Raw genomic sequence first — 15,410 nt, forward strand, 5'->3', positions numbered from 1 at the left:
GCGTAAATTCTTGTAGTATTGCCACATAATCGGTTGCCGTAAGGGACCTGTATCCTATGCAGTGACCCCAGACCATTGTATGCAAACGATCCCCATACCATAATGTTTCCGCCAACATGTTTAGCGGTCTTTATCGTATACTTAGGGCTATAAGCAGCAAAATTCGGTCTTCTTACGTAATGAATACCTCAAATTACGTCATTTTTCTTTAGGCCAAAGACCATGTCCTTCGGCAAACTTAAGCTTTTGTTGCATGTTCTTTTTTGGCAACATAAACCCTTTTCTCGTACTTCGGTCTTTCATATTTTCCTTTATAAGTACTTTGCGGTTAGTTGATGGATCAACATCAATATTCAAATCACATTTTGTAAGTTTTGACGAAATGAATTGATTTTTCTTAACATAGCAAACTATATTTTCTTGACAAACAACGCTATTTTTGACTTCCTGGCGCGTGTTTCAACCTGGGAAACCCATTTTACTGCTTGTTTAACCAGTGTTTTGGAAGCATTCAGTAAATTCGCTACTTTTCTGTACGAATTTCCTTGTTTCACTAAATATTTAATATGTTCTCTAGTTTTCGAATCGCAGTGCTTATCCTTTCCCATATCGATACAATAAAAAGAAAAACCAGGTTTAAATTGATTGGTATTAAAACCAAAAGTAGTATTATTCTTGCCTTATCTCTGCAAAAAAACACATTTCAGTAAAACTATTTTTGCTACTGATTTTAAATAGCACGCTGTCCTTATTAAATCGCACAACTGCTTGCGGACTTTGTTAAGAGCAAAATGGCTTTTTACGAAATGTGTGCAAATACTATGCATTCGGTAACGGAATCTGTATTTATAAATAAGGAGTAAAAAAAAATGCCGTTAACTGGCGGAAATTTTCATGACTTACTACAATTTTATTCTTGTTTTGTTTTTATGCATCCTTGTCCTTGTTCTTTTTCACATAACTGTATATCGGAACCTACAACAACGAAATCTTCCATGCAATATTCCTCACTGCAACCGTACAATATTCGAACAAATTCTTTAGATCGGATAACTATAACATATAATTGCCATACAAACTAAGCGATCATAATCCTGTCTCGCATGGAATATTTTGTTTTGCTGAAGGGTATTATAGCTTCGGTACAGCTTCTTGTTAATACTCTATAAAGGATATGTACATACATATGTGTATTTCTGTGTTCACTACTTCCTTCATCACAAGTCAATACTTAGGGCAGAGCTTTGGGAAAACAGAGAATAATTCAATTATTAGACACATCATTGAAACATGCATATTATATTACTTTGGTTGAGGATACTTTGTTGATTGTTCGACTTTATTATAATTATTTCATTATAAGTAGTTTAATTAAGAGTAAACTAAAAATACAAATGAAATAAAATACATAAATAATCATGCAATATTATACACAAAACGACATTGCTTCATAAAAATTAGCACAAAATACTTGCAATATATAAAATGGCAATAATAAACTTTGCCACTCTAGCATTATGAATAGCGTGGTTCAATGTAGTTATTGTAATTATTGTAATGTTGACAGCAACAGCAGTGGACTGGACCAGCATTTGTACGCGTAAATATTTATTGATAAACGTAAATAAATAAATGCTAACGTTACAGTACTATCAAGTAACAATTCATAAATAGAAGAATTTTATCGAAAATGTTTCATACTCTATTCTATAATCCAATCACAAATGTTGCCAGCCGATTTGTTTATTTATCATTTACATTTTTGAACCGGATCGACAACACATACGAACAAAATACGTCCGTATTTGCGCTTTCAGTATTTAAACAGTGATCAATTGCAATTAACTGTAAAACTGTTAACTGTGATTTATTTTCTATTTATATTAGAGTAATGCATTGTTTGCATATTGAAAATGTTTATGTAAATTTAACATTGGTGCAGATATTCAGCTTGTATGCAGCAAAAGCTACTAAATACAACTACATATATACTTTTTAGCTTAACGGTTGGGGAAAACTATGTGTCTGCTTTATTAGTGACACTTAAATACACACACAAATATCATGACGCGCTTTAGAAGCACTGTGTGGATATCTGCGCTTTATTTGCGAGTTTCGTTTGCGGGGGTTGTGCTTATTCAATACTCAATTGGATTGGGTTCGCGAGGTTTCCGCGAGTACTTTAAGCCCAGGGTATCACTGATCTCGTCAATGACATCTAGTGCATAGTCTAATTGTTCTTTGGTATGTGCTGCCGATAGACAGTAGCGTATACGCCCCTCCATGATTGGCGTCGCCGGAAAACCAACACCTACGACAGCGATGTGGCGTGTTGTTAATGTGCGTACAACGGCACTGTAAAGATATATCACAAATCGGTTAATTATGGCAATGCACAGCACGCAAAAATGTAGTCGAAACTTACCCGATTTTTGAAAATAGGTAAACCAACATGGGCACTACCGGCGAGTCCTCATGCCCGTAGGTAATTACACCCATTTGTGCTAAGCGCCGACGGAAATAGCGTGTATTACGCGCCAGCTGGTTAATCTTCTGACGCCCGGTATCGGTGCCATCCAAACCCATTATCATACTCATCGAAGTGTAGATCTGCTGGGCAATGGGCGGTGACATGCTACTGGCATAGCAATGTGCATGACTGTTTGTGCGCAAATAGTCGATTAAACGCTGTAAAAACAATAACGCAAACAATGCAGGCTTAGCAAACACGAAAAACTTTCAATGGCACACACACGAGTGTGCTTACCTTTGAACCGGCAATATAGCCACCAGCACTACCGAAACTTTTCGTGAAGGTACCCATCAATATGTCGACATCGTTAGGATCCACGCCGAAATAATCCACGGCACCACCACCATTCGGACCCATTGCGCCAATGCTGTGTGCTTCATCCAAGTACAAGTAAGCTTTATACTTTTTCTTTAAAGCAATAATCTCTGGTAAGCGCACAATGGAACCCTCCATACTGAAAACACCTTCCACCAAAATCAAGATCTTCTTCCATGGTTTACCACCTGCTTTCGGATTGCCATGCACCACATTGTGGCGCAAGACACGTTCTAAGTCGCGCATATTATTATGCTTAAACACTTTGGTGGCAGCGCCAGATAGCCGCAAACCCAAAATAATCGAAGCGTGATTCTTTTCATCGCTCAAAACCAAACAACCCGGCGAAATGAGTGCTGGTAAATTCAGCGCATTTGTCGCAAATCCCATGCCAAATACGATCGCATCTTCTACACCCAAATAACGTGCGGTCAATCGTTCCAAATCCAAATGCAGTTGTGTTGTACCCAACTCTACACGTGACGATGTCAAAGCTAAACCCATTTCGCGTGCAGTATTTTCAGATTGTTCTGCGCAGGGACCTTTCGCATCGGCAAAACCCAAATAGTTGTATGAACCCAGGTTTAAACAACGTGTTTCAGTGCCAGTAAACTGAAAACTCCAGCCATAATCCTTCGTTACACGATCCTTGAGTGTTACCTCATCACCAGGTACACTGCATATGGGACGATTCCAACAATCGCGCACACGTCGGTATACATAACGCGAGTAGAAACTCTCAAAGGCATCATAGAGTGTTACGTAGCCCTCACGATTTTCTTCTTTTGCAACCTTCGGCACGAAAAGCAACTGGTTTATATAGCCGAGTATCATAAGCAAATAGAAGCCCAGATATGTGAGGCAGGCAGTATGAAGCGGTACTTCCTCGAATGACGTCTTGGTGGTGTGCTCGTCAGCCAATTCTTTTAATTTTTTCGCTGGCGTAAACAACGCTTCACTACTGTTAGGGCATACTTTGCCTTTCGCTTGTTGACAAGTCGTAGAGTTAGTGGAGCAATTCTAAAAAAAAATACAAATTTTCTAATTATTATTAAATTTCATAACCTTAAAATTAATTTACCTACAAAATTAACTCTGATATTTAACTTGATGGAGTCGTCATAATTTATGTGCTACATATGTATTGGACATGTAAATATGTACATAAGTACATATATACTGGTGATCACATAATTAGGAATACTTATTTTTATTAAAAAAATGGTTTACAATTTTTCTTTCCATTTGATCAAAACATTAATGAATCAAAGCAGTGTAAACCACTGATTTTGCGAACGAATGCTCCATTGCTACGCTCTAAAGGACACTTTTCCTCCAAGAATTTGTAAATAGTAATTTTTAACAGTTCTCCAACAACTCTTTTTACGACCAACGTTTAAAAGTTTTGTTATTTCAATTTGAAGATTTAGTTAGTATATATTAAGATTTCAATTATATATTAAGATTTCAATTAAAAAAGTATGTAACTAAGCGGCAAAACACCCAAATGCAAGAAAGACAGCAAGCCACAGAATTTCAGTAAAAGTTTTAGTGCTTTATCGCTCAAACTAGTGCTACACTTTTTACAGTGTCATTACTTACCATTGTAATTTATACCGAGTCCCAAACGAAGACTAAATGACAAAAACTTTGTACTGAAACGCATGATTTTTTAACTTTATTTTGCTCTTAATTATGTGACCACCAGTATATGTTACTCAAAATTAGTCATTATGCGTTATTGTTGTGGAACCAAGAAGACCACAAAAGTTAAGTGCAGCTTTAATTTTGATATATTTTTCAAGGAAATGATTAAAAGTGCAGGAATCACCTACATTTTTCAGTTATCAATAACATCATATAAGTATAATCAACAGTAATTGATTAAATGAATGTGGTTCACAAGGTGATAACAACACAATTAGTTTCACGGTTAGTTTGGTCAAAGATATTCAAATATGTCAATACATCTGCCTCATTAATGTAAATAAAAAGTATAAAATAAAATCCGGAGGTTAAATTGCAGTTTTTTAATTGCATGAGTCACACGAAAAAAGAGACAAATTATTACTCAACAAGTTTACTTATCGCAAAAGCGTCAATCTACTGATAACAGCTCAATACAAAGATAAATTTTACAATGCGTAAGAATATAAAATTTATTTCTAACCAACACCACTAAAAAACGCGATAGTTTCTTACAGGTTTCTATAGTTTTCTAACGATTCCTAGAAAAGATCAAGACATTTTCAAAATATTTGTGATGTTTCCTTTTCAAGCAAGAAAGAAAGGCAAACGAAAAAAAGAAAATGTCAAAACATTTGCATTCCAATATGGGACATTGGAAAGCGGCAAACAACAAAAAGGGCGAATGTCATGCATTTTTGAATTCTCAAAAAAGTTCACTGCATAAAAACACATAAAAAATTTCTAAAACAATTATAAAAGATAATTAACACTTTTACACATTTGCCTGCCTTTTTAAATTCACAATTTCGGAATAGCAGAGAAGGGCGTGACATACATACATAAGTATGTGCAAACATACAAGGCAATATCACGTCATTATTCCAGCACATGTAAAAGCGTGCATATTTACACAATTTGGCCACCAAAATTCCAGCTTTATCTATAGTATTTTATCGCTTCACAAGTGAGCAAAGAAATCAACGGCTCGCATATCACACAGCACACACTCTCAGGTAGATCAATTACTGCTCACATGTACGCAATAATCTGCACAAATACTTCACTCAATTTAAAAACTTTAACTTTTGCCGATTTCTACGATGTTAACACCATAATGAGGGCAAAAACCATTTGAAATCAAAATGAACTTCTCAATAAATACAGGTTACTTTTGTACTCTACCTTCACGCAACCATTAGCAGGATTCGCTTCTGTCTCATTGGCCTTGAAACCATTTTTACGTGCACGCAGATCTCCACTACCACAATTGGGCATATCCGCCACTAAGTTTCCTTGCATTTTGTTGCAATAATTAACAAAATCACTATTTTGCTGATGTTCTTGAACAACTCCACTGTTGTCACCGTATAAGTTACCCATTCTGCCTTCTTCTTAACACTAATTCTAATTTATTCCAATATTTCAATGCCTCCTTTCCATTATTGCATCTCCGCATTTTCGCTTTCACACAAATCAGAGAACGTAAAAATATATCTACGGTATAGCGGTTCTGCTAATGAGTGTGAATGCAAAAACTATATAAACAAATTTACCACGCTATCAGTGCTTCCAAGTTGCAAACAATAGGGAGGATTGAAATTCGTTTAAAGTAAAAACAGCCTACATAGAAAAACAATAATTTGACTTGAGTGGGACTGCGAACCAATAACGGCTACATAGCATATTACAATTAAATGATTGTGAAATTTTATGGAAAAGTCGATATAATAACTCTCCTCTAAGTGATCACGTTATTATAAATACTATGTTTTTAAAAACTAAACATTCATTAGCTGATATTAATATTATAGAAATAATCGAAATATGAAAGAAATATTTATATCCAACAATCAAATATATCCTACATATTGCTTGAAAATAAAGGAGATTTAGATACTTTTATACATCCAGGGTTAACTTGGCTAAACCGGCTATATTTTTGAGAATTTTTTGTAACGACACAGTTAAAATCCCTTTATTAAAAAAAATGTTAGTTAAAAGCTTTCTTTTATAAAAAGTGTGATATATATAAAGTTATGTATAATTACGAAGAAATTTAGAAAAATTAGCTAAAGCAGCAATAATTAGATGTTTCAGAAAACCGAGGTTCATTCATTAGGTAATTGTTGTGGAACACTTTGAAGGAAACCCGCGATATTTTGCGAAAAAATCTGGTAATATGTTATTTCATAATAAAAAATATTAGTAGGTTTAGAAATAACTCTGCGTCGCCAAAAGCATTGGTGCAGTAATTTTGCAGTATGAGGAGCATCTATTTTGAAAACATGAGTTGTGGAGAAAACGCTTTAAAGTTTTGAAATCTACTGTAACTCCAGGATAAAAATAGTCAAAACATCGTCGATTTTGCTCCAATCGACTGAAATTTTGACACAACATTCTTGAGATATTACGCAATCACTTAATATTCAAGACATACATATTGTTTCCTTCAACTCTATTGAAGTACAGAACAACATTTTCATTGGAACAAAAAATCAAAATTCAGTTAACCCTCAAATGTTTTCCTTAGCATACTACAATATTTAATACATGTCTGTCTTTGGCATAAGGGATCAAAAAATATTTAAAATCTCCATTCCTACATTAAAATATTCAATTGACACTTTCCTGTTCAGATTGAAGAATGGGAAGGCAGACCATAGTAAAACTTTGCAATTCTTTTTTTTTTAATATAGCTCTGTACTTCGATTAGGTTTGATTTATGTGAATAAAAAGCCTAAATAAAAAAAGATTACTTATTAAATTCAATTCAATTTAAATAATGTTGCAAAAAAGAACTATTTAAATTCCACGAAGAAGTGACCTTCGAATTTGGAATTGAACCAATTCTATTTGGCTAATTGGAAATATAAGTTTAGCCAGAAAAACGCTTTACCACACTGGTTTCCAAACAGCTGAGTATAATTTTTCCATGAAATTCGGAAACAAAAAGGAAACGCGTAAGAAAAGCTTTTGTTCACACAAAAAAGTTTTGGAAATGTTTAAAATATCTCGTAAACGAACATTTTCAGCTTTGTTTAAATAAACAATTTCATTCATTTAAGAAGTATAGAGTGCCAAAACTGAGCGCTTTAGATTTCACCTGCATAAGAGGTAAATATACAAATAGTAATAGAAATTTATTCCAATTGACCGACTGCGCTACTGGAGAGGAAGACACAAACTTTTTGGAAAAACGAGTTAAAGCGAGAAAGCAACAAGAGTGTCATCGCCAGTGGGCAGTAAAGAGCACCCCGGTTGCAAGAAATCTTATGTACTTCCTCTACATTTGTGTTTCATTTGCAGTTTGTTCTTGAAATTGCAACAACGCTGGGGCGAGTGAGCTGGAGAAAAATTTATACCGTGAGTTAGTAAGAAAAAACTAAAATTGATTTGCAGTGAAAATATAAAAAACTGATTAAAGTGGCACGCACAGAATTGTCTCAGTGTGTCAAAAACAAAACAAATGAAGTAAAATTGTGATAATTAGAAACAATTCTGGAACGCAAAAGTCTGACTAATAAGAAGGTAAAAAGTTTTCCATTGGGGAAAATTCGAATATCTACGTAGAAAATCAAAAGATTGGAGAAAAAATTGAATTGATAGTTTGAAAGTAGTTAACGGCAAGCTGTTAGTGGTTTAAATTGAAATCAATCCAAATTTTATTTAAACAAAATGGATTTTAATTTTGCCGATTTGAAGAAGGAAGCAGCTGCTACGGCAGAGGATGTGTTTTCTCATACTGCAGATGCAGCTAAGCAAGCAACAAATGCAACATATGATTTGTTAAGTGGAGGCGGTGGACGTGCTTCGACGGGCGCACAAGATGATAACTCACACACAGAACACTACTTCGCCAACGAGCAAAAGGACATTGATTTTGAACATGTTGACCCTCAAGCATTCGTACAGCGTATGTCTGCCGGTGCAAAGGAAGCGCAGGAGCAGTTAGATGCCAAGTTCGCACAACACACTAACGATTTTGATGATTTTCTGACCAATGCATCCAAGGATTTACACTCCTTTGGATCACAACTGCAGCAAGATACGAAGCAGGGCGTACACGATTTTATGAACGCTGAACGTGGGTTATTTAGTGGTGCCGGTGACATAAACAAACAAACCGTTGAGGTATCAGCACCTACAACAGTTCCGGTTATACCAAACAAACCTGCTGAACATGCTGTTAATGAAGCTGATTTGCTAAATTTCAGTGTCGGCGATGCGGCTGAAAAACATGCTCCATTGCAACCATTCGAAGAAGATTTTGAGACACACTTTGCACCAACTGCACCAGCAGCTCCTGCATCAACAACTACAACGCTATATGATGATGATCTTGTAATTGGAAAACCTTCGAATTCTGCATCGGCTTCCAACAAAGATTCAGATACGGATTCGCCTTCTTTGTCATGCAATCCGTCGCCGGCAAAGAAGAATCCAGTAACTGCTGCATTAAAAGAACAGGATAATGACAAATTTATATCTTCTGAAGATTTGCTTGGTGATTTCAAAGACGAGCGTACTTCAACGCCAGACTTTCAAGTTAAACCAGAAATGACTAAACCGGCAATTGAAGTTAAAACCACACCCGTCTCAGTGCCTGTCACTGATTTAGACGCGGAAGAGGAAGCCACATCACTATTTTCTCAACCCAAACACTCACAAGTCGAGGAAATTAAAGAAACTGGCAACACTAGTACATTTTCAGCAACTTTACCCGTAGCAAGTGCTACAACTGCAGCTGCACCTAAGCCAGCCGCAGTTAGTGAGCCCATCGCTGCTAAGCCGCTCGCTCCGACAACAAGCAACAAAGATACAACTGAAGTAGTCAAACCTAAAACAGCGCCGCCAGTTCCTCCAAAGGAGAACAAACCATCCCATCAACAGTTGGATCAACCAAAGATTGTCTCCGTCGAAGAAATATTCTACAAATATGGATTGGGTGAGTAACCTTTAATATTCTAATTAGATTGTTCGCTTATCTTGTGTTTATGAATAGTGAAAACTGAAAAAATTGCATATTTTTTAGAGACATATTTTGTTCTTTAAATAACAATTTTGTGAGTCACCCATTTTTAATGATTGCGTTAGTATAAGTATCCTGTGTTAATTTATATACACAATTTACACATATTTTTGTATCGATTCATACATATTTGTTTAATTGATAATTTCATTTAAATTTAGTCAGCTACTTTGCGTTTTGCATAGTGTACGCTGCTTCAGCCACGTTTGCGGCAACACAGACATCCAATTCATCATATACATATGTATGTGTGTCGTGTGTAGTGTTAACTCATTTGCAGAAATGATGTCATATGTTTCTAACCAGTTGTATTCGCACTTATCCCTCCGGAATTAACCAATGCCATTAAGGAAGAACCAGATACGCAAAGAAATTGCAATTTCTTTTGCCAGTATTTTCTTTGCATTGACATACTTCACACATGCAATGTGGGAGCAGCAAGGTTAAAGTCAGGTGCCGACCGGCAAACGCAAAAAACTGCAATTTTCGATATTTTTATATGTATTAATTAGACATGTTTTTGTATATTTTATGATTTTATCACCCGCTATTTACCATTCCGGCATTGCCATTGCCAGTCATTGCGCAAGTTTTATTGTCATTTGCATAGTAATGCCGATTGAGCAAAACCGTCGCCGGCATATGACTCACTTAATATTTTCTTATTTTATTTTATTTTAATTTTTTGTTTTCATTTTAGTTTTTTTTATATATTGCTTTTTACGTTTCTTTTCTCAGTCGGTTGGCACTGCCTTTCACAAGCAGTCATGAGCGGGCTTAAAGGCGGCCGGCTAAATGTAGGCTGTCTGCACGGCAACACGCACAACCATGCCATTCATTCGGTCCAGTTGGTTTCGTTTTAAGATTTTCATATTACTATGTTTTATGCACTTACATACATACATAAGTAACTAATCAGTGCATATTCATTGATTTCATCATGCTACTTAATATCACATGTGTAATTGCATATACATACATATATACTTATATAGATCCTTCTATTCATTGCCACCAAATGAATGTGGGTAATGTAATATGTAAAAGCTTTATATGAATCAGTAAAGTAAAATTAGCGGTGCTTATACATACATATGTATGTAGATTGCGCGTCATACGTATAAGTATAGAAGGCAAGGCAGATTAGCAATAGATTTGGACGTGGCTAAGTGAGCTTACGCGTTCGTACTGCTCCGTAAGCGATATTTCTGAGCTCGAAGCCTACTATGAATGAATCAATAGAAATTAAAGAAGAACTACATACATACATATATGTATCTTGTAATAGCTCCGTTGCTTCTGTTTGTAGTGTTTGGTACATAGACTATGAGAAGATGCATAAGGAAATTAGAAGAGAAGTTCGGCCTAAGCCTACAGAGAGCCTTAAATATACATATCTACGTATGTATATACAGGTGCATCTACTTGTTGTTGGCATTACTGTCTTATATGATGTATTTCGCAAATGATGTTACACAAAATATGGTACATATAAAATTTATATTCTACGTGAGTTATAATCATGCTTTTGTTCCAGCTACGCTTACTGGCCATGGCACACCTTATGTACGTGTGCGTGCTTGTATACGTAGCTTTTGTAGAATAGCGCACAATAAGTATATCATGCCAGTATATAGGCGCATATAAGCAACTACATACATACGTGTCTATATTGTTAGTTGTGTACTCATATTTTATAATTTCATACATTCCTGCAATATGACGATGACTTGGGCAAACTTGTTAGTTATTATGTGTTATGTGCGCACTATGTATTAACTGATCTTCTGCTTTCCTTTCAATTGTCTGACTAATGACCAGAATTCAGAATTAAAAGTGTATGTGTAGAATAGCAAAAGCAGCGGTATACGATTAAGTTTGCGAAATTTTAATGGCCATCAAACAGTCAAAAAAGTAGAGGGGCATTTGCAAAACACTGAAAAATCGTTTGGCTCTCTTTTTCGGTGTATTTTTGCTGGCACAAAGTTTATTGGTCTTTTATATTGGCTAATGATGATCTGAGTGGTATACAGGGTGTGTAGTCCTGCAGTAATTGCTTATTTAATTCCGTTACTAAGCAATATGTTTCTTTATGAAGTTGTTTGTCTTTCTATTAAAAATGGACTCAAAAAACTTTAGTTTTTAGTTCGAAGAAAATGCTCGCAAAGTATTTTAACAATTACTAAAGTATTATTGTGAAAAATTGTTTTAAACTTGACATTGCTTCCTTATAACATAAGACTCGGCATTGTTAGCCTTCACTTCAGTTCTTAAAATAAACTTCAGCGTCAGTCTGATTGTATACCCATCGGAAGAATGTGTTTTTGTTATCTCATTTTTTAATTGTAAATGGTTTTATTTTTAAAGCACGGGAATTTTCTTTGTCTGCCAGAAAATGCATTTAGTTCGATGCCACTTGGTATGTGAAAGATCGCGTTGGGCTGGTAATCGATTGATTGATCCTCAGTAGCTTCGCTTTGGTCAATCACTCTTGGACGGAATTGGAAAGAAATACTCCCTGGCTAAAATTAGCTTATCGCAATGCAGATTCGTATAATGAATGAAAGTTTTCAACATATAACAAATAAGAAAAATAATAACTTAAATAAACGATTAAATTACAAAAACAAAAATTATAAATGAAACTCGAAATTCGTAATAAAAAAACAACTAAATAAAGATCGAAATTTTACATACAATTATTATAATGTTAGAATAAACAATCTCCAAAAACACTAAACAATAATTGAATAAATAAAAGTAAGCTTATAAATAAAAAAATATAATAAAATCAATGAATAATACAATTTTATATTTAATATAAAGATTTAAATTTATTTAATTAAAATTTTAAAAGTAAACATTTTAGTCACAATTAGTGCGCTGAATACATATTTTCAAAATAAACAAAATAAATAATTTTTATCAGTTAAAATTTTAAACGAAATTCAATAATCATATTCATAGAAACATATTAATAAATAATAAAAAGACAAAAAAATTTAAATAATTTAATGAAAACATTGGATTAAGTTTTTTTCAGACTATTTAAACCAAAAAAGATAGAATTCAGTTAAATAATATTTACAAAAGCATTGCAATAAAGTCTATTTCTTTAACCAAAAATATTTCAATTAAAAATATTATAAAACTTTTAAAATTATTTGCATCGTGATTTAAATTCTCAGGCATAATAAATATATTACTGACAAATTGTTATTAAGCAGGTTGTCGCCAGACGACATAATTTTTGGCAGGGTTTCTGACTCGTCATTTGTTGTCATTAAAAAGGGTGTGGCGCCGGCAAGTTTCTGCTGTAATAAATACCTAATTTAGTCATACATATACTCTAAGTAAAGTAAAAGAAACCAAACTTTAAGTAAAATCAACTCGATGCACTAGAAAACGCTATTATAGCTCAATGAATGAATAAAAATACATATTTTCCATTAAACTCCAGTTTTTATATGAATTTTTGCTGTTTTCCAAACACTGAGCATGTGCCAAATATCGAACATACGCGCATAATCCACCTCTTGAGCAGCGCATGTCGCCCACTATTCACCACACTGCACACCACTGAGAAAATCGTATTTGTTGCTTGTGACCATCATAACAGAAATGCAATTGCAGAAAAGTAATAAGAGCGAAAACTCTACATACCCTAGTTGAAAATCGATATTGTAGACATAAAGAGGCAAATCGTCTCCCATAAACTGCACGAGCATCCAATGAACCGAACTTAAGTACAACAAGACCACTAACGAACCGGAAGCTTTTTCACTTCCCTGCTGAGTTCAAATGCCCAGCCTTTTCGCGGTTATCCAAGTTATTAACCGAGGCAGACTCCGGGTCTTGACACATATTAGTGTATAAAACATATACATATGTACACATATGCATAAATAAATAAACGCGGAAGAAAATAGGAAAAGTACGTCGAATCTGGAAAGTCTCCAAAGCGTATGTCATTCGTTTTTGACGCACAGGCAATGCGCAGGCCTCTCCTGGGCTCATTGTTGTTATAAGTAGCAGGTAGTGGTAACTTTTTGGCAGGACAAAGGCGAATAATTCAGTTACTTGCGTGTTGGCAGCTCAGCTCAGAGTGAGGTAGTTTGCGAGACGATTTGGTGCAGCGAAAGCTAATAGCGGATATTTTGTTATTTTTTTAATGCGTACAAACCGATAAACGGTGACGTTCGAAAATAATCTTATACAAAAACAACAAAAAAGTGAATAAATTCAGTATTTACTTTTTCGAAATCTGACAAAGTAAAAATTTATGTAATTTAAAGAATTGAGTACGTAGAAAAAATTCGAAAACGCAGACGTAATACAATTTTGTTTTGCTATTATTGACAGTCGACAGTCGAGGAAATTTTCCTTTTTATTCGTGCCTGTACAAATGCGTTTTTGTACTACTTTTTAGCGTGTTCATGTTTTTTTAATTGTGCTACAAATTCTATTTTAACATTTTAAACACAAAGAATAAAAACATTTCAATAGTTAAATCTGTAGAAGTTTGAATAAACGCGTCGGCTGAAAAATGGATTCGAATGGAGAAATTGCACGGAATGGCATTTACAAGCAACATCCATTGATTTGTTCACTTTTAGATCCCCGTAAGTGCATTCAGAACTACTTACTACACACATACATCCCTACATTACATTAATACATATACAATACCTGTACATTACATACATATGTATATGCTTGCCGAACGGTTCTCTTTCACACAACGCGCTGCACTTCCATAGCTATTCTACTAATCTTTCTATATACATATATACATACATACATATGGATATATAAATGTATATAAGCCATGAGCCCACCTTTCCCAGTACCTAACCTACATTAAATAGTATGGTGTATGGTGTAACAACAATTAGTGCACATACTAATGCCTCATTCGTCTCGTAATGCTAGCGGTTTTTTTCTTTTTTCGTCAAGCATTTCATTCTTTCATTTTATGTTTCTTCATCTTCTTGGTGAAAGGTTTATAACTTTGATCTTCCCACCGTAATTTCTATTTAATTTTCAATCTCAACCCAACTACCATATTTGTTAAATATTATATACTTGTATAATAGTTTTTGTTACAACAACAACATTAAACAGTTTAATTTAAGCAGCTTAAGCAAGCAACTAAATGAAATCTTACTGGTGAAATGAGTAGCAATTATTACTAAATATGATATCGCTTTTTTATGTATATATATCACTTTCCTTTATTACTTTGTTGTTATATGAATTTCTTTTCTCTCACCTTCTTTATACTTAAATTAATTGTTTCCAACACACACACATACATTTCTACTAACTTTAGTCAGTATAAGTAAAAAAATCAATATGTATATTTCAGATGCCTGGTTCAAGCCGGAACGCTTACATCCACGTGGTAAGTAATTTTGCGGCATAAGGAAATGCGGTCGGTGACCAAATGAAAAATCGAGAAAATTTTTCAAATTGCAAATAGTATGTGCGAATCTAAACACCTTGTTAATATGTATGTATATATATATCAGTTCGGTTTTTTTTAGTGAGAGTAAATGTTGTAAGGAGTATATATGTACATATGTATGTATATTTGTTATCTTGAAATTCTAATACTGTCAAGACGACTGCGTGTTTGTATACATTAAGACAAAAAAGCACTCGGAAATTGTAATTAAATTCTCCGGGTAAATGATATTTCAAAAAAATGTATTTTTCTAATTTAGTAGTGATCGATCTGATTTCTTTTATCAAAAACACAAGCCTACGAATGGTACAAAGCCTTCAAAGTCGAGAGATCGTTTAAGACATGTCTCGTTCTGGACGACTTCGACCTCTTCAACT

At 34.4% G+C, this 15,410-nt stretch overlaps 2 protein-coding genes and 1 long non-coding RNA gene across 6 annotated transcripts in view; 1 reads left to right on the top strand and 2 right to left on the bottom strand.

Annotated features, from left to right (window-relative positions):
* Window positions 1-1,297: 1,297 nt before the first annotated feature.
* LOC126753898 (serine palmitoyltransferase 2) lies at window positions 1,298-5,981 on the bottom strand. Of its 2 annotated transcripts, none has more exons than XM_050465656.1 (4): window positions 5,720-5,981; window positions 2,768-3,868; window positions 2,426-2,688; window positions 1,298-2,355 (listed from the first exon to the last, which is right to left on the bottom strand). In XM_050465656.1, the coding sequence occupies exons 1-4, from the start codon at window positions 5,915-5,917 to the stop codon at window positions 2,139-2,141; spliced, it is 1,779 nt and encodes a 592-aa protein (XP_050321613.1). In that variant the 5' UTR covers window positions 5,918-5,981; the 3' UTR covers window positions 1,298-2,138. The 2 variants fall into 2 exon arrangements, with proteins under 2 accessions (XP_050321613.1, XP_050321614.1); XM_050465657.1 differs by lacking the exon at window positions 5,720-5,981 and adding an exon at window positions 4,451-4,949.
* A 1,572-nt stretch (window positions 5,982-7,553) lies between these two features.
* The window catches only part of LOC126753896 (reticulon-1-A), a 35,374-nt gene continuing 27,517 nt past the window's right edge, over window positions 7,554-15,410 (top strand). Inside the window, exons 1-3 of one of the 3 annotated variants that reach the window (XM_050465647.1) lie at window positions 7,555-7,651; window positions 7,844-9,482; window positions 14,935-14,970. In XM_050465647.1, the coding sequence (XP_050321604.1) occupies window positions 8,213-9,482; window positions 14,935-14,970 (1,306 nt within the window). In that variant the 5' untranslated portion in view covers window positions 7,555-7,651; window positions 7,844-8,212. Of the gene's footprint in view, window positions 7,652-7,843; window positions 9,483-13,723; window positions 14,189-14,934; window positions 14,971-15,410 lie in introns of those variants that run through there. The other 2 variants (XM_050465648.1, XM_050465649.1) reach the window with 2 other exon arrangements.
* On the bottom strand, window positions 12,699-13,554 carry LOC126753920 (uncharacterized). The gene is made up of 3 exons (XR_007666220.1): window positions 13,230-13,554; window positions 12,941-13,145; window positions 12,699-12,880 (listed from the first exon to the last, which is right to left on the bottom strand). It is a non-coding gene; the product is annotated as an uncharacterized LOC126753920 (long non-coding RNA).

The sequence above is a fragment of the Bactrocera neohumeralis genome, chromosome 3 (genome assembly GCF_024586455.1).
Source record: "Bactrocera neohumeralis isolate Rockhampton chromosome 3, APGP_CSIRO_Bneo_wtdbg2-racon-allhic-juicebox.fasta_v2, whole genome shotgun sequence".
Lineage (NCBI taxonomy): Eukaryota > Metazoa > Arthropoda > Insecta > Diptera > Tephritidae > Bactrocera > Bactrocera neohumeralis.

Coding starts and splice junctions, on each gene's coding strand:
- LOC126753898 (XM_050465656.1), bottom strand. CDS start 5,917: ATGGGTAACTTATACGGTGACAACAGTGGAGTTGTTCAAGAACATCAG. Junction 3,869..5,719: donor CTGCTAATGGTTGCGTGAAG/GTAGAGTACAAA, acceptor ATTTTTTTTTAG/AATTGCTCCACTAACTCTAC. Junction 2,689..2,767: donor GCTATATTGCCGGTTCAAAG/GTAAGCACACTC, acceptor TTGTTTTTACAG/CGTTTAATCGACTATTTGCG.